Genomic DNA, 20,636 nt, shown 5'->3' on the forward strand with positions numbered 1-20,636 from the left:
GCCCCGAAGCATGGACTTGTGCTGACATACTCTGTGCTTATTGGACACAGTGAGAGGTCTGTTCACCAATGCAGTATTTACACAACATATGCCTGTGTGTGTGTGTGTGTGTGTGTGTGTGTGTGTGTGTGTGTGCTTGAGTGTGTGTGTGAGAGAAAGGGATAAATAGAGGTGTACACACACACACACACACACACACACACACACACACACACACACACACACACACACACACACACACACACACACACACACAAACACACACAGCGCACTCAGGAGGCTGGGCAACCAGTTGTTTAAATAAGGTCAACACACATACCTTTCTCTCTCTCTCACACACACACACACACACACACACACACACACACACACACACACACACACACACACACACACACACACACACACACACACCTGCGCCAAGACTCCCACACAAACACATCAAAACCTAAACACACAAGTAGTGAGTACAGCATTTACTGTTGTGTTTACCTCTTTAACCCCCTCTGTTATCACTGTGCTTTGTCCTACTCTTCACTTTTCAGTCCACATCAGATACAGCCTTAGGCTACTGTACAACAAAAGCCACACACACACACCAGCGCACTCATGAGGGTATACAGGCAACAGGGCTACTCCCCAGAAAAACAATCTGAAAGCTAAACTTTAACATAGGGCACAAATATCTCTGATCAGCACAGAAAAATCACCCACCGTGAGGTCTGAGGGTCACCAGGGTCAGCCATTTCGTTTTTCACAATGATGTTATCGGATACTAAGCCGTGCCGCACAAAACACAAACGCTAATACATCTGTGAAAGGATTCAGTGAAGGAATATTTCGATTTAAAGCTTTCTGGTTTACCATAGATTTTAGCCAAGATTTGGAGTTTTTTTTGTTTGTAAAGAAAGTAAGAATTAAGCAGTAAGCAAGTAAATTATAATGCACCTGTGTAATGTAAGGTGTAAACGTAATACACTTGTGTACAGATATCACACAAAACTTGACTCCTGACTATCCAGTAACACATTTGTACACTGTAAAAAATGCAGGGTTCCACATAATGCAACCAAGTAGTCACAACACAAATCGATTATATTAACCAATTTAAGTGGATAGTACATAAAACAATTAAGTTATCTAAAAAAACACCCAAGAATTGTGTTGTTTCAGCTTATCTTGAATAAGTAGTTTGAACAAGAAACAAGTGTACTTGTCTTGGGAAAATTCAAAGATTCATTTTCCTTTTGCTTAGTCTCTTTATTCATCAAAGGTTGCCACAGCGGAATGAATCGGCAACTTATACAGCATATGCTTTACACAGCGGATGCCCTTCCAGCTGCAACCCAGCACTGGGAAACACCCATATATTCCCACATTAATGCACACACTTATACACTGCATCCTATTTAGTTTATTCAATTCACCTATACTGCATTTGGACTGTGGGGGGAATCGGAGTACCCAGAGGAAACCTCTAAAAAACATTACTATAAACATCATTATGTTTTTTATAAACATTAAAATGAAATAAAATAAATAAATAAAAAACATGACTGTACCTGACGTTTACATGAATTTGATTTCCATAGAATGTTTAAATCAATGATTCAAAAAAATCTGAACTCAATGAAAACGATTTAATTTCTGTAAAACTTGACATATGATTGCTCAGGGTACATTTTACTAAACTTTTCAGATGATATATCAATAAGTGGGTATCACTGTGGCACAATGGGTAGCTTAATTGCCTCACAGTAAAGAAGGTTGCTGGTTCGACCCCTCGCTGGGTCAGTTGACATTTCTGTGTGTTAGTAAGTTAGCATGTTCTCCCCTTGTTCTTGTGGGTTTCCTCCAGGTGCTCCGGTTTCATCCACAGTCCAAAGACATGCGCTATAGGTGAATTGAATAAGACCGTAGTGTACAGTATTTGTGTGAATGCAAGAGTGTATGGGTGTTTCCCAGTGTTAGGTTGCAGCTGGAAGAGCATGCACTGTAAAACATATACTGGATAAGTTAGCGGTTCATTCATCTGTGGCGACCCCTGATTGATAAAGGGACTCAGACAAAAAGAAAATGAATAAATTAATGAATGAATATCCATAAGAGGCACTATGATATCATGCTTTTATTCAAGATGTAAGTTATTGAACAGCACAGTGTCTTGCAAACCTAACAGATCACTCAGATTATTAGGATCAAGCAAATTAGAAAATCTAAGAGTTCAGTCAAAGCAGGGTGAATCCGCCTTCAGCTACTGCGCCTCGCTGCTGGAATCAGCTTCCAGAAATGATCAGATGTGCTCCAACATTAGGCTGTTTAGCTCTGCCTTTACTGAGCAAGCACTGTGCTACGTCTTTGCCTGTGCTATTATGTCTTTATTTTGTTTTTATTCTCTTTATTTTTTCTGTTTTAACACATTTTAAGACATTTTTAAGCATTTTTATTCTTTGTTTTTATTTTGTTAAATGTATGTTGTTTCTTTAATTCCAGCAGAAAGAGGGAAGGGTTTGCATAAAAATGGAAGTTTCAGTTTGGGCTCGTGCTGGCAAAACAACATATAGACACAGGGGAGAAAGACAGCGACTGTGTTTACAGGGACATCAGTAAAGGAATTATTTGTCAAATTATTAATTTGTCGACTTTAAATGCAGTTTGCCACTTTCACTTTCATTCAGGAACATTTCATGCATGCCCCCGTGACAAACGAGATATTAGATGCAAGGAACTGCTGGAAGAGTGTTGTTTTAATGGAATGTTTGATACCATATGGTGAATGGGAGAAATATATATGTGTCCTAATAGTGTTTTTAGCAGCGTGGAACACATATATGACTGTCAACATCTCAAAAAAATGTGTTTTGGTGTTTCATGACCCTTTAAGGCACAAAATGGCGGCAAATCGATGCTTTACTGGTTAACTTGTGGGGCAACTGGTCCAGAATGGCATGTTTTATTTTCTCAGAAACATGTTAAACGTGACTGCGGCAATGTTTTACCATCACAGCATTATGCATATAGAATGAGCCAGAGTGAATTACCTAAAGTGCAAAACCTCACCACAGAAATTAGCCTGCTAACCAGAATGGAGGAAAGTTCCCAGCATAGTGCTTGACCGGCTGATCATCCCCTACAGGCTTATAAGGGCAAGGTTAGAGCCTCTTCAGCCTGTCAGGTACAGTATGACGTGTGTAATTTTCTAAAATGAGCATGCTTATAATGGCATAATCCAAACTCAAAAGCATCATCTTGACAAAAATACAGTCTTTGCATTTCTGCTTTTAACCTTTTAGCACAACTGCCATTAGGCTGTCCTTCTCTGTGATAGCTGGTAGATGATGACAGTACAGTTGTTTCCCTCTTGCTTTTAAAAAGGCAGGGTAATTTATTTTTCATAAACCTGCTTTCCACCATGTTTGTTGATTCCACCAAACTTTTTTATCCACATAAAAGCCTTGGGTGAAAGGTACAAGTGACTTTCGCTGAGAATAAAACATGTGAACAGATCCTACGGCAAATGTAAACTCCGCTGCCCTTTGTGTTTAGAGAGTTCAATTGTGATCTCGCTCTCTCACACACACTTACATTTGGGAAAGTCTATAACAGATGGGCTCAGAAGTTCTGTGTCTCCTAGCAACAGGTGAGCTGATTTTGGTGAACCTAGAGAGAGTAAGTCGGGCGCGAAGGTTTGTAGGGTATTACACCGCATTCCTCGTAGATCTCTGAACTGTGAATTAGCCCAGTCCAAACACTAGCAGTAAACACTGTCACTTTGTTTTGCTGGTGTTTGTCTGGCTACTGTACGCTGTAATTCACAGCCTGCTGTTATGGCAGCTTGACTTACACATCACTGATAGACACACTCACCAAGGTTTCTCTGCTTCACCACAAATCGGGTTTCTGATTTCTCACACAAGAACTGAAGTGGTAAAGTGTTCTGGATGTAACGTTAGATGGCTCATGATGCTGTAATGCAAATTTCACAAGCTTCTTTTAACCTTATGACCTGTGTAAGGTCTACCATACACATAACGTCTAATTGTTTGTACCTGCACACCATTGTGCACAGGGCAGATATGATGGATTAGGACCAAGCAGGTTACATATGGGACTGAGCGCAGCAACAGAAAACAAAGAATCTGTTAACAAAGCCCTGTTAACACCTGCCATTGGGATGCAGTCAGTTTTGTCAATCTGATCGCATTAAATACAGGTGTAAACAACGTCTGAAACTTTGTGTTTGTCTACAAATTCACTTTTTTAGTGTAGACACTCTTGTGGTTAAACTTGTTCAAGGAGCCATAAAAGACCACCTACTGACCTAATTCTTAAACATGTAGGATGTGTTTAAGCACGCTAGCCAGACAAGATTTTTACCTTGCTGTCTGAAATCTCAAGTCTGCTTTGAAGATGAAAAAAAAAGCATAATAAACGTCTGATGCTCTTTTTGTCATCTTCTGTCATTTCTTCTTGTCTATTTGACCATGATAAATCAAAGCATAAAAACCCCATAGATACATCAAACTCTACTCTAAAGCTGCATAGAATAAAACTCTTTATATACTGTACCTAACATACAGTGCTAAGCATGTTTAAGTATACCCCTCACAAACATATATTTTAAACTCATATTTCATATTATTAGGAAGCTATTCATTCTTATATTTGTGCATATACATTAGATTAGTCAGTACTGAAGCCAAATCAGGAGCTCATCTGACAAAATAACTAACGATAACTTCCAAAATGTTTGGTGACTAAAATACTATTTTAATAAATATATCGGTTCAGTAAACTGTTTTGTTTAAATGGATTATAAAAATATTTAGTGTCCTCCAAATATTCATAAAGTCTGTTTAACTGTATATTTTGCTACTTTAACATGAATATTGTAAAATGTATGTGTTTGTAATGAGACATCAAATGGACACACTCTCTCCTCTCTATCATCTGTTTATAAAAAGTTGATATTAGTTCCCGCATGTGTTTTCATTTAACCCACAAAATGCAACATACAGTACATCTTTGTCAGTCACCTTTGTTGGGCAGAATTATAATATCAGCTATATTATATTTATAAAGTTATTATGCACAGATAACCCCTCATGGTATCTGTTCTCCACTTCAGTTGAGCAGATTAGCATTGGACAATGCATCTATTCAGTTTGTTGAAGTAAGGTAATTTTGAAAATATGTTCAGAGTAAATTCAAATTCAGAGTACATAACTCTGTGTGAGCATCAATAAGACAAAATATTAGAGTTTAAATAATGAATTTATTAGAATGATAATGATTATGTAAACAGGAATGAAAAAGAATCTTAAAGTATGTGTTAATGCTTTAAATGAGCTTTAAATTATTTTAATTTCATTTCAGTTTTTGAGTCATTTTGTTTTATGTTTTTAATGTTATTTAATATACAATTAGATAATTACAGGTTATTTATTTCATTTAGTTTTCATGAAAGGTTTTTTTCAGAATTACATTTTAATTTAGTTCAGAAAAAATGTTTTCATTTTTTTATGACTTTATCACTGTATTTTGTCTTATGGCAGTCTAATTTAACTTTTTTAATTTGTTCATATGGTGTGGAACATTTATTAATTAATAACAACAACTACTTCAATTCAATTACTGACATATTTTGTGTAGTTCAAACTTATCTGTCAGTTTGTTAGCTTGGTTTTAATATAGTAACCTTATTTTTAGTGCATTATTCAACAAATGCTCTGTAACCACAGCAAGTGAGAAGGTCAAATTCACAGAGGTGTGCCTTTTTAATTTAACAATTTCAAAGGAAAGTTCACCCTTGATTTGAAAATTCTGTCAAGTCACCCTTTACTTGTTTCAAACATTTGAGTTTCTTTTAAACAGATACTCTGAAAACTGCTGTCAACCTATAACCACTGGATTCACAGGATTTGTTTTCCAACTATGGAAGTTGATAGTTACAGGTTTTCACTTTCAAAATATCTACTTTTGTGTTCAACGGCAGACAGAAACTGGTTTGAAACCACTTGATGGTGATTACATTTTTAATTTTGGATGAACTATCTTTTTAAAATCCATATTTTTAAGCTAATTTCAAGTTTATTTACACATTTCATATCATAGATCACAATAATTGCTCTTTATATAATAATTAATTTGTCATCTTTTTATTTTGTACATAATTCCAGCTTTTCCTTCAGTCAAGCAGCCTGATGCATACATGAAAACACAAATGCAGTGCCTGTGCTGGTTCACACCTGGCATACAGGTGCACGGGTCTGTCCTCCTGGCTAATTGGCATAGTAAGCTCTGCTGAAGGCAATATGGCTCAGTGAGTCTGTTCACCGTCTCTAAGATCCAGTCACCGCAGAGAAGCTTACTCTCGAGACAGATGGAGTCTGCGGTGTCACCTGCTGACGTCACAACAACAGATACTCCACAGTAGCAGCCTAAGACTCCAGCAGCGCAGGCCCCAGAAAGCATCATGGGAAACATTACCGTTAACAGTTGCTCGCTGAAATATCTGAAGGTATGGGACGTTTTCCATGTGCACATTTTCCCAAATTGAAGCAGGGGGTGTCGAAACCAAATCAAAGAGCATATAAAATAAAATGAACCAAAACCAAGTGAGAAAATAAAATGCTAACAACATGTAAAAAGTAATGTTTCATTTGTTGACTTTAGTCAAGGCATCATGAACTAATGATTCTACTGGAGAATTTACATTAAACTAGATTATTAAGTGCTAAAGTCTAATTCTTTAAAATGCCCTGCAATCAGGGTGCAAAATATACATTGACAATTAGCAGGGTTTTTTTTTTCCGGTAATGCTATACATACTTTGTGCAATACATAATTCAGTCATTTATATATTTACTTTTTAATCACATCTAGTCTAGGAATAAAACCTATTTAAGTTTTCAGTGTTTTGAGGGATATTTACCGTATTCTGACCTCCAGTATATGCTCAGATTAGCTATTCCAGATGTTACTGTATAGGTCAAAGTACAAAATATACATCTGATTTGACTTTAAGCTATATGTTGATACAAACAAAGCTCTTTTACATGAAAAATGTCTTGTGCACTCACACATACGATGTCCATCGGTGCTCTAGATCTGCAGGTTTCAGAATGATTTTTTTTTTGCATAGACCGATTGGCACAATTATGCATTAACAATGGTATGAACCGTTATAGGGGTGGTCAAATGTTTATTTATATTATCTATTATTTTAATTAATAGTATTATGATTTAAAATACCAATCAGAGTGAACTATTTCTCAGCATCAAAGGGCTAACAACCCCCATACATCTTGTTCTGATGTGCTTCAGGGGATCAAGCGTTAATTAACAAGATCAATCCCCTGTAAAAACCCCTGTAATTCGCACACAAGTAATGCTTTCTCAATTATAAGATTTCATCCAGAGTGTGGCTTTTTTTTTAAATGTTTGAGAAAATTGATGTGAAATGTATATAATTAAGAAACAAAATGAAAATAAGTGTTGATCAACTTTGAATGGATGTAAACATCATGTAAAAGACAAAAAAGCGAAGGTTAAATTAGCATAATGAGGCAATTTATTCATTAAACAATTTTCCTTCGGCTTAGTCCCTTTATTTATCTGGGGTCACCACAGTGGAATGAACCACCAACTTATCCAGTATATGTTTTACACAGCGGATGACCTCCCAGCTGCAACCCATTAGTGGGAAAAATCCAGGCACACTCCTTCAAACACACATACACTACGGGCAATTTAGTTTATTCAATTCACCTATAGCGCATGTCTTCGGATTTTGGGGGAAATTGGAGCACCGAGAGAAAACTCATGCCAACACGGGGAGAACATGCAAACTCCACATAGAAATGTCAACTGACCCAGCCAGGACTTGAACCAGCGACCTTCTTGCTGTGAGACAATTGTGCTAACCACTAAGCCACTGTGTCGCTGGAAGCAATTGAATATTTATCAAGTAAGCTAATGTTAATGAGTTAAAATGAAATTGAGCCCAGAAGCAATACAATATAGGCAGCAATTATGAAGCTTCTTGAGCAGTAGTTATATTATTATTGAATTCTAAACAATCAAGGCATTTCCTGAAATTTTTATGTTTTGGACAGTTGTACTTCCACATTTCACTTCCTTTTTTGCTCATGATTAACCTAGGATTTCTTCTGAGATGCTTTAGCAAAATTAACACAGATATTTTTAAGAAAGGTAGAAAATATCTCAATATACACCATGATAAACCCAGATTCATTGATCTGTTGGGTTGTTAAGCTTTCTCACCACAAGAGAACTACTTCAGAGCTCATTATCAGGCAGGCCAAGACTGCCTCATCATTCAGCCAGTCTCAGACAGACTGCTGTTTTCACTTATACAAACAAATAGCAACCTTAACAAAATATACTAATATGTGCCAGGTTATGAAAGAATGCACTAATTAAACCAACAGAATACCTTAACAGGATATCTAACAGTAAAAAATGAATTCTGCCATCATTTACTCGCCCTCAAATTATTTTAAACTATTTTGAGAATTTTCTTGTTCTGTTAACCCAAAAGTAGTTATACTGAATGCTAAAAATGGTTGTTGCTAGAAGGGATAGAGCTGCGGAAATTACCCGTTCATTGTATTTTGTTAACGTTTAACCTCACCCTGAACCCAACCATCACAGTAACATGAAAACAGTAATTATACATATTTTAGTATTATTCATATTATTCATAAAATTTCTCATTAAATTGTACTTTATTAATGCCAACTGTAAACCCAACCCTCAAAGTAATGTAAAATTAAAATTATTGATGTATAGTGTCACAAAAACTTGGCTACATTGATGTGAATATCCTCAGCTGTATCCCATCTAGACTTTGCTGCTGGAAACCTGTAACCATCATTTTTGTGTGAACTATCCCTTTGACAAAATAAATAAATAAATAAATAAATGAATAAATACTATAATTAGGAATACAACAGTTTAATTCTGAATAACTATAGCAATTGTTTTAACCCATGATTTAAAAAAATGGAAAAAGAAAAACAATGACACAGCACTTTTTAGTGAGCACACAAAAACACAAACGCAAGCAGATGCATAGGCTGGTCAGCTGATCTCCCTGCTGCCATTCAGATCAAATGTCTGCAGCAGTTTTCAGAGAGGTTACGGAGTTTACAGATGCATATCTGTATAGATACCAGTGGCTTGAATTTATTGAAGTATTTCCAGAAGATACTAAGATGTTTCTGTCTAGCATTGCCCTTCCATGTGGTAGGACCAGTGTGTGTATCTACCACTGAGAGACTTCATTAATGCAAGCTAATTATGCATCCTCAGCCATAGTGTGAGGGGAAGTGAGGTTTTGATGTTATAGAGTTAGTCATTAATACTCCGAAATAGTCAGAAAGGCACGCTCACTCGCACATCACAGTTTATCATGTATATACAGGTGGTTGATGTTTAAGCATGAAAGGTTGGGAAATAAATCCCAGCATACAATAAAAGTCATTAGAACTGAAGTTAGAACTGAATTGTTTGTAATTCAACTTTTGTTTGTAAATTTTTTTTCCAGGCTGAATATCAAATATACACTTTTTTAGTCTTAAAATGCTGAAACAAACACCTGCAAGCTAATTGCTAGTAATTAATTTTGTGAAATCAGACTGATTAAAAAGTAAATCATTAGTATATGATGCTCATATGTTGAAACATCTGTCGCTTGAACATCTTTCAATAACTTAAAGTGTCATTAAAATAAGTAATTTCCAACTTTTACAGGTATAAACAAGTATCAAACGATAATTATTAAGAACAACACTACTAAAATAAATAAAAAATGAAAAAACTACAAAGTAAAGCTTCCCATGATTGTCTGATGTCCTTATCTGATCTTCATAATGTGTTTCACGTCTGCACCACAAATGTGCCAAAATGTCAAAAAACATTGAATTATTATTTTTTTAAATCTAATGCTTACAGAAGAATTAAAATTTGAATTAATTGTTTATTTAATCATAAAGCCTTTCATAATAATCTTAAGGTTTTAGTTGTTTAGATCTTAACAGCCACGTTTGAAAACTGATCAAATTATTGTCAAATACAATATAAATATTGCCAAATAATGCATTAAATTATATAATTAAGAAAGTACTTCAAAAAGGTCTTTTTATTTATATTTGATTAATATATTATTTTTATAAAATAATTATTTTTTTTAACTATCTTCATTATGGAATTTTAGGATCATATTTGTGTGTTTGGTCGGGTTTCATTTCAGCTCATTCAAGTGATCACTTTAGGTTTATATATCAAAGTCTAAAGCTAAAGTAAAAGTAAACAGCTAACTTTATGTACATGAATTTCATTCAATACAATCATGCATCTGTTCATCTCATTTTATGTGTATAGTCAGCTCAAGTTAGTAGGCTGTTTGAAAAACTCACACATTTTGTAATGATGTATGAAATATTGTAGGTAGATCCTAAATATTGTTGTGTGGTGATTTATTAAGACATTTATGAGTGATATATTCAGTCATAATAAAAGTTTAAACATTTAAACTTAATTTAAACATAAATTTTCTTTTCAGTTTATCTATGTATTATGCATGTTAAACACAGCGAAAGAAGCTGTTTTGCTAACTGCCTTAACCATGAAAATGTTACTCCTGCAGTTCTACTCACTGGAAGAGAATGAGCTTACATTTTTAACAAGCATGTCTACTGTTTTAGGTTTGTGTATTGTTTGTTGCATGGGGCTGTACGATTAATCGAAAAAAGATTGCAATCTCGATTTGACCCTACACACAATCCTAATTAAGCTTTTCTATGATTCAGCCAATTATATTTTCAAGGTCAAGAGAGAAGCGTAAAGGCGAGCGCACAAGTCTTCACATTGTTTTATATACATTGCTCAGCAACATAGAATTTGAAATGTTTTTCTTTCGTAGTGAACTCAGAGTGCATGAAAATAAATGTTTTATAGTGTCAGTATAACTACTCTAGCCTATATACTGTTACGATGAATATAATGCAAGAAGGAATCTGAAAATTATTTATTTTATGTCTTATTTTACCAGTGAAAAAAATGGTCTAATAATGTTGTCAATGACAAATGACAAGCAACGTCACATGTCTCAAACATAATAATTCAACATTAGAATTATGACTAGTTATATTCTGATGCAATCACTTTACTGTGAATTAATGACCAGGACAAATTTAAAGTTAGTTCAAGTCCACCATTCCAAGTCTATACAAATCTGAGCATTTTAACAGTGGACCTACACATACTGTAGGCCAAATATTATTAGTGTTGTTTTATCATACGTTTGAGAAATAACAATAATAACAGCCTACTCATATTAATTTATTAATTTATTTTACATCTACAGAATCATGAGAAAATCATGATCTTGATTTTAAGCAAATAAAATCTCATTCTCATCTTATGCAGAATCATGCAGCCCAAATGTTGCATGTTTTCACAAAATCAGATTGTTTTGATTTTTCACTTCTTATTTTGAAATGATACAATTTAATGCATATACACTTAACAAACTAATGTATGTTGCTCCTTTGTGTAGATCATGATTAAAGTGCAGTTGCAGTTATTTGAGATCTAATCTGAAATCACTGCAGATTTCGTCTGTGACGAATCAAATAAACATTTGGCTCACATACTAACTTTTTCCAGTTTCAAGGAAAAGAAATAGGAAATCAGTATCAAAATGGCCAAATTTCTAGCAAAAAAACCCCAAAAAAAAAACTGAACCAGCCATGGAAAATAATAATTGATGGATCACTATCAATTAAACAAACTTGTTTTGATGTTTTTGCATTTGACATCCATGAATTCAACACAGCACTGTCCAAAAAAAGCCCAAAGAAATGTAAAAATGGCACCAGCAAACCGAGAAGAACTCTAACAAAGGACACAGTAAAGGCAGTCCTGCAGTATAAAAGAGATGAGAGGTCTGATAATGAAAGATGATCATGCAGGTAACCTAACGAAGGTCATAAACAAGCAATGACAGCCAATTAAAGGCCCCCAAGACACAAGACTGAGGTGTGATGTGGCAGAAATGCGGGCCTGTATTTGTGGTTGTTTAATGGACCATTCAAAGCCAGAGGTTATGATTCAGAGTAAAGGCCTTCTTCCCTTCCTCACACATTCAATGATCTCAGTTTCTGAGTTGTGTGTGTGTGTGTGTGTGTGTACGTCATTATGAATGCCACAAAAGAGGCCACTGCCTCCAAGTCCATAAAATATTTACCAACAAGCTCTCTCTCTCTCTCTTCTTCTCTCTAGGAGAGCTAGTCTCAGGAGATTGCCAGGTAAGTTTACCTATCCGATCAGGACTACCACATGATACAGCGAGATACTAATTGGGCTTCATTTTACATAAATGATGCAATCACCTGTACTGAAGCACGCTCCCATGATCCCTCCGGTGAACCGTTAGCACAAGTAGCACAGAAGCAGGCAAAGGGAAATTAAGTCAGATGGCTGTTCTATCTAAATGACACAAAGACACTTGCTCACTAGCTGCTATCCAGTAAAAGGAATTTTATGACCAGCAATGAGGTTACTAGGCCACACAGCAGACGCTTTCTGTGTGGTCTCGCCTCTCAAGTTGTGCTTCCTGTGAGGGAACGGATGGCATCGTGCTCTGTTCCCACTTTTGTGGCCAGCGTAATGAGCACTAAGAAATCAAGGCCACGAGGCTTCGTTTCGACAATCCAAAACCAAGTTTAGCCCTCATACAGTTGGTGGCAAAACAACTGTATTTGGCCAGGAAACAGGAAGCCAGAGAAAGTGGCGTCATGGAGACTCACCTTGATGATAGGGTGTCCCCCGGACGTGGCTTTGATGGCCCCTCGGCTGCCTTCGGTCTCGTAATGAGCTCTGTGATGTGCTTTAGGTTGAACCTCGATCTTTAGCTCATACTGCCCATACTGATTTGGCAACGGCCAGTCCAGGGGAGGCAGATTCGATGCTCTGTGAACAAACCAAGAGCAGTACGAGGAGTTTAGTTAGACAATGCAAAGTGTACAGGTCGTAGGTTGACCACAAAAATGAAAGCAACATATAAAACCAGACATACTTGTCAGTGAGTAAGTATGCAACACTTCAGGATGCATGCATATATTTGAAACATTTTGCTGTGAAACATAAGACAACGTAATTTGGAGCCAGAACAACTGGCTTGCACAGGTAGCATGTACATAACATCACACCAAAGTAATGAGAGAAAACCAACAGACATCTTGTGATATTGTCATCCGCAGCTCAAAGTTCAACTAAACTAAATTAAAATAAAATCTTTTTACCTCTATTAAAATGTGAATTGTATTACATTACTTTGATGAAAAGAATAAAGTTGAGAAAAGCATTAAAAAAATCAGGGATGGTGTTTAGGATTTAAATTAAAATGGTCCCAAAATATTTTCTTAATTATTATGTTTTAGTTAGTGAGGTACACTGTCATTCTACAAGAGCGCGTAGGAGGGATATTTATCCATGTGGATTTAAGAGTGAATCAGGTAGAAATTCTTTTTTGTGTACTAGCTCTGCTGCTTGGAATGTTTTGCCCACGATTTTTAAAGCGATTTAAATTGAGTGTTTTTAGAAGGGAAATTAAAAAGTGGTTGTTTTACAGTTGAAGTTGAGGATTTTGTTGTGCCGAGTTGCTGAGCTGATGATGTTTGCACTTCATTTATGATTTGCTCATTCATTTCTTAAGAATATCGCGGACCACAATGAAAATAAGCCTGTGGCTGTTTTGTGTATTTTTTTTGACAGTTTTTAAAATATGTATCAATTAGTCTAACTGGACTTGTTTGTATATTTTTTGTTCAGATTATCAAATAAAATCAATCAAAACATAAAAGTCCAGTGCAAAGTCTTTTAAAAGACATTTTAGACAGAATGTTTTTTTTTTATTATTATTATCATTTACTAACCCTAATGCCATTCTAGACCTCTGTTTGACTTGCTTCAGAACACATACTGTATGCTGACAGCTAAAGCATTATAAAACAATACATTTGAGACATCTGAGAGAAGAAAACAAAACAAAAACAAAGTAAAACAAGATTGGATTGATATTAATGGGAGAAAATTTCAAAACATTTTAGGGTGAAGTATCCATACCATATCCATTAAGAATGTGGAAATGCTATGGAAAAATAAGGACTGTTTTTTATTTTGTCGCAGTTTAGCTCTCTCTACCACATCCTCTTAACTGATCACTGCTCTCCTGTAAGGTGACATACATGCCCTGCTGTCATGGTAACGTGAGATGGATCGACAGGGGAAACATGAGAAGGCTGAATGTGTGTGATGGTAGTGGCCTAATGACAGTGGCCTAGTGGCCTGTGGACATCAAAACAGCTTCACTTGGAGAAAACACCTGTCATTCACACTCTTGCATATACAAAAAATTTTTTTTTCATAATTATATTTCATATACTTTATTATGACTACACAGAGAAATAACAAATAAACACACACACACACACACACACACACACACACACACACACACACACACACACACACACACACACACACACACACACACACACACACACACACACACACACACACACACACAGAGTTTGTAAATCTGCAATTTAAACCATTTCAATTTTATTCTGCATTGACAACTACTGATCAAATACTAGTCAGAGTGACTCCAATGGTCAAAATAAACAAATCTTAATGGTAAAATGCATTAAAAGAGCTAATAATTTTGTCCCTAAAATGGTGTTTAAAAATAAATAAAAACTGCTTTTATTCTAGCCAAAATAAAAAAATAAGACTTTTTCCAGAAGAAAAAAATATTATCAGACATAATGTAAAAAACTCCTTGCTCTGTTAAACATCATTTGGAAAATATTTAAAAATTTGAAATAAATTTGAAGGGGGCTAATAATTCTGACTTTACCTGTATATACAGTAGAGTACTTTTTTGGTTTTGTCCAAAAGAGAAAAAAATTTAAATAATGGATTGACAAGACATTTATATTTAGTAATTATTCCTGCTGCTTGAATTAGTGATACAGTGCTGTCATGGCAACACTGGTGAAAAGACGCCTCATGGTGCGTTTATTAGCTATATTTGAATCTACCTACTGTTTGCACATTTTGAATGTGCGTATAAAAACGTACGTGCCTAGATGAGTAGGATAAACTTTTTATTTAATAGGAAAAGATGGGCATGAACTACGATGGAAACACTTTTACCGAACAAATTTCTGCATACACATTAAAAAAGGATCCTGTGATTTTGTTATAAGAGATAAAACATTTGAACTGTTGTTTTGGTCATTACAAAAATGCCTTAACCGTTTCAGTATTAGTGTTAAGCCCCCTTTCCACTGCACACGACAAATGACTAGTGACAGACCGGAAGTCATTCATTTCCAATGGAGATTAATCCGGGAGCTGCGTGGAGTTTCGTTCATTTCAGTGTAGAAAATTCGGATCTGATTTGAGCTGTGGATCCATTGAAATAATAAAACTCCTAACAAAATGTGTTTTTTATTGGCTCGTGTTTTTTGAATTCAGTATAATTAAAGCCATACAGGTTAAATTTGAAAAAGTCTTTAAAAATATATTATTTATTTTCAGCCAAAGTGCATCCATAATTTTTTTTCGGTCTACAGTTTTAATTCCAGTGCATCCCTTAAAATACTGACTTTCTGAGTATAAGACTACTTTCAAAATTGTAAAAGTAGAATAAATCCCCTAAATCAATGTTCTATGGTGTTTATACGGCATAATATAATGACAAAAATATTAATGTAAGCTGTTTTTATTTTGCATGTGACAAAATGCAGTTTGTTTACTTTCAAAATGTTGGAAATCTGGAACAAAGACTATACAAAGAGCATAGAATCGCCAAGAGGCGAAACTCTAATGCAATTTGGGAAACAGCCACTAGATGGTGCGGGGGCCATTTTGGAATAAAAACTCCAATAGAACTACAACATATTATAAGTCTGTAAAAAAACTATTAAAAGTGCTGATGATTGTCACAGTAAGTGTTGCATTGTCGTCTTTCAGGTTGTATCTCAGCTTTTAAAATAAATAAATAAAAAACAAAGCAGCTGCTTGCAATCGCGGCAGCAATAAGATCCAATGGACAGCCGACTAGATTCTGCAACTCCAAAATGGCAGAATCTGGGGCTGTTGCTGGGCGCTGCTGTTGAAAAAAAAAAGTTATATTGCGTGTCACCTCTTGGTCATTCTAAGCTCTACTACAGAAAATAGAAGACATGTCACTCGTTTACTTTTGTGTAACTGTCAATATGGTGAATGAAGCCTTGAATTCTAGTACAGGAGCCAATCAGCAATCACTATAGAATGACAATTCTCCAGAAAAGGGGCTTGGACCAGACGTGAGTTTCTGCAGATTTTGTGAGAAATGAAACTAAATAGACAGTTAGACAGATAATTTTATTGGTTATTCATAACATGAAATGTAATCATAAGCTTGCAAGTAGTCTTGCAGAATTTGATGTTTCCCCATTCAGACTGTGTTTCCCCATTCAGAGGAGTTTCAAAGATGGCCGCAGAGTAATATGACTTGCCTTAAAGAGACTTTATTTGGAAGCAGTGTTATCTTTTACAAGCAAGGACAGCTAATTACACATCAACGTATTGAAAAAAATGTAACAGGCAAAAACTAAAATGAAAATATCACCTACACTTGATAGATTAGCCAGACGTAAGAACAGGCAGGTGAATGTGTGTGTTAGTCTGAAAGTGTTAACTTAAGATGGCTGTCAAAACTAGACCCTTATTTTGCACTCATCTGTTAAACCAGACAAGCTTCTAGATTTTTCTATTGCTGCTGATTGATAGTGAAGTCAGCACACACACACACACACACACACACAAACACGTACAGGTCCTATGGCAAGGAGCAGTAGGCTCATATATCAGGGATCAGGTATCATGTCTCTGTTGTATGAAGGTACGCTCATAAAGATGTTAGTCAACACTGTTCCTACGTGTTGCTTTGCTGGAACCTTCTTGACATGTTTTTGAGGAGTGAGAGCAGGTTGTTTGCTTTTTTCATGGACTATGTAACTGCTGGTGGAATCAAGTGTGTTTACTATATTTTGTGGATTATTAATGAAGGGAGCTGACGAAGTTAAAAAGAGTGTTGTGATGGTGTGGTCGATAAAAGAATCATTGTGGGTAGGGAAACGTTTGCGACCAACAGCCACACGCTCTACTGATTTATGGTGACAGAGGCCAGAGCACACACATACTGTAGGCCGTCTTCATCTGACTAATATGGGCACACACACGCACACTATCTTATACGGTTAGCAGATACATTATAACTCTTTCTGCTCATCAGCTCACTCAACTGCCTTATGCTACATGCTAATTGCATATTACCTCTGAGCAAGTTAGCATGAATTCAATTGATTTGAGGTAATAGAAAACGATGAATAAAATGAATAGAACAGAGCAACTTTGTATACACACTGCAAAAAATACTTTTCTTACTGATTTTGTGTTTTGCTTCTAGTCCCAATTTCTAAATATTCTTAAATTAAGAAGCAATTTTGGACAAGCAAAACATAATGTCTTCTTTTAAGAAATAATATGCCAAAATTAAGTGAGTTTTTCTCTTAAAACAAGCAAAATAACCTGCCAATGGTGTAAGCAAAAAATTAGGGGTGTCAAAATGAATTGTTTCTTCAGTGCACTGCGATGCAGAGGCGGACAATTTGTTATTGGTTTAGTAATAGATCAAAACTGGTTATCACATACTGAAGTCAATTATCTTCTATGCGCTGTGTCGTGGTAGAATACTATGGCGAGGGAGGAGACTGCGAATAATTACAATGCAGAAACTCACTGCATGTGTTTGCTGGACAGTCTTTCACTGACTCTGAGCTTACAGCAGAAGCCCCTATTTATGGAGAAAATTAAAGTAAACTCTCTCTCACTGTGGCCCCTCTGACCTGCTGACATGACGTTCCAGTCCTCTTGTCTGTTACAGCAATACTTGTGGGTCTAGACATGAGCATGTCTGCAGAGCGGGTTTTCTCCACCATGTCTATCAGGGATCAGGTGTAATCACCATGTCCGTTTAACATCAGTTTTACTCATCACTGAGCAGTGCCAATGCATTAAGCAAATTTCAGCCCTTTCTGAATAATCATAGGCGTTTAACAACTTGCTTGACAATGCTCAAAAATTAATATTTACGTTTGATTATTTGCTTTAAATGCTCATGTTGTTCTGTGCATGTACTTGAGTTTTGTTTTTAACATTCCAGAAGAGAGTTTGCACTTTCCACTACGCCATTGGCACCAACAAGAGTGTTTTCTTTGAGCAGAATTACAAATAGTACATATATCTGACATTTGAATACAAGAATTGTGCTGTGATGTAAAATTTAAAGCTGTGTATGGAAAGCATCATCAATGCACCGTGATGCACTGATATTGTATTGAACCGAATTGATGGCATGATAATCGTAACTAAACCGAACCGCAAGAGCAGTATAAGTTCACACATCTACAAAAAAATCATGTGTCAAAACAAAAAAACAAGGTTATTTTGCTTAACCCATTGGAAGATTTTTTGCTTCTTGATTTAAGAATTGTTAGATATTTGGACTAGAAAACAAGACAAAAAAGTAAGAAAAGTATTTTTTGCAATACATAGACCATTCTGACCATTGCTTCACCAATTTCAACAGGTTCCTGTGGAAAATTAGAATTTGGTTTCATTAATGTGAATTTGGCTGTTGTTGCATAAATTAATGAGTCTAATCTAGCTCCATACCTTTGGATGCAACAAATAAAAAAACTTGTCTGTTTCTCTGAAAACAAATTAAGCACAATTTACTTTTAAATTAAAAAAACTCTTTAAGTTTTATTTACTAAACATTATTAACAAGGAATGCTCCCATACATTCACACAATACTGTAGAATTCATTATATATTAATGTCCTGTTTAAAGGATGAATAATTATATTGTAAAAACATGATCATTACCAAACCTTATCATAATTATAACCAATTCAGAGCAAAAGACAAAAAAGTATAAAATTGTATTAAAAGTATAGACTTTTCATTTGCAAAATATATATATGTATATATTTAGTGATATTGGCCAGGATTTCAACACTTGTTCATGCCAGTTGGAATGCCTAGCCTCTTATGCTTTGAGCACTATTTATGTGGTGAGTGACCATCAAAAAAGTCCCTGCCAAATCAGTTACATGAGATTCTCTGTCAGTAAGGATGCTGCCTTAGAAGGCTACTGACAATGAAGTAGCAAGTTCACTAGGTCTTTGGAAGGAAGCTATTTTCTACACCAGCGGTTCTCAATTCTGGTTTTGTGGCCCCCTGCTATGCATATTTTGTATGTTTCTCTTACTGCTTCAGAGGTTGTTCCATTTTGATCTTAAGTGCCCTGCGAAGTGGACATCATAGGACATATTTCCATGATTTCTGTTTGAAAGCAAAGTAAGGTGTGGTAGACATGATGCCAATCACATTAATATGGTTAAATAATCCTAAACACTACTGTAACAGCACAAAAAAATGAAAGAAAAAAATTCAAGATCAGCCAAATTCCCATGTGAAGGGAGTAGAGAGAAGTAAACACAATCTGGGGAACGTCAATCTCAACGCATTGCCTTCTTGAATTTCTCTGCCCTGCAAAAAATGCTTTTCTTACTTATTTGTCTTGTTTCTAGTCCAAATATCCAAAACAAGCAAAATAATCTGCCAGTGGGGTAAACAAATTAATCTAATGTCAAAACGAATAACAAGATTAACTTGCTTACCCTACTAGCAGATTATTTAGCTTGTTTTAAGGAAAAACTCACTCTATTTTGACATATTGTTTCTTAAAACGAGACCATATTTTTGCTTGTCCTGAAAAGTTTATTGAATTAAGAATGTTTAAATATTTAGACCAGGGATGCTCCAATCGATCGGCTGAAAATTGGTATCGGTCGATAATAACATTTCATGTCTTCATCGGTACTCGCCAATATGACCGATCTCATGACCCGATCGCAGGTGTTTGTTTCTGAGTTTACAAGCAGAGGAAGACACACAAGCACTCGTGTATATTATACATTGCCTAAACAAAAAAAAAAGAATTGTTTTCTGTAAAGCTGTTTCTGGCCAACATGTTCACGTCTAAATAGTCATAAGGGATGTGTTTAAGGAATTATATGCAGATATTTTAATTTATTCTCTTAGGTAAGGCGAGATCTTCCCGTAAGGTTCATATTTAGAGGGAAAATGTGCTCAAGGCATTACAAAGCTTGAAGCATCAGAATAGTTATTCGGTATCAGTCGATCACCATGACAAAAAAATCGTTACTCAGTATCGGCTGCAGAAATCCTAAACAGAGCATCCCTAAATTGGACTAGAAACAAGACAAACAATCTAAGTAAGAGAAACATTTTTTGCAGTGTTTGTGTAAGTTTGTCATCTAAATCAGGCAGGTTAAACAAGAGACATGCAAAACAAGCAGTTCTAGAGGTTGCGAGGGCCAGGATTAAGAGTCGCTGTTCCAGTGTTTCCCAAACATAGACTTTAATTGGGCGGGCCGCCCAGGTATATTAACGGCCTCCCAAGT

General features: G+C 35.7%; 1 protein-coding gene across 3 annotated transcripts in view; it reads right to left on the bottom strand.

Moving 5' to 3' along the window:
* Positions 1 to 20,636, bottom strand: part of nfatc3a (nuclear factor of activated T cells 3a) — a 99,990-nt gene that overhangs the window by 50,368 nt on the left and 28,986 nt on the right. For all 3 annotated transcript variants that reach the window (XR_015495863.1, XM_087261460.1, XM_087261461.1), the window contains exon 3: positions 12,837 to 12,999. Coding sequence is in view for 2 of the 3 variants with exons in the window: in XM_087261460.1 (XP_087117586.1) it covers positions 12,837 to 12,999 (163 nt within the window). In the remaining variant the exon portion in view is untranslated. The remainder of the gene's footprint in view (positions 1 to 12,836; positions 13,000 to 20,636) is intronic.

The sequence above is a fragment of the Danio rerio genome, chromosome 7, assembly GCF_052040795.2.
Source record: "Danio rerio strain M-AB ecotype USA chromosome 7, GRCz13ab, whole genome shotgun sequence".
NCBI lineage: Eukaryota > Metazoa > Chordata > Actinopteri > Cypriniformes > Danionidae > Danio > Danio rerio.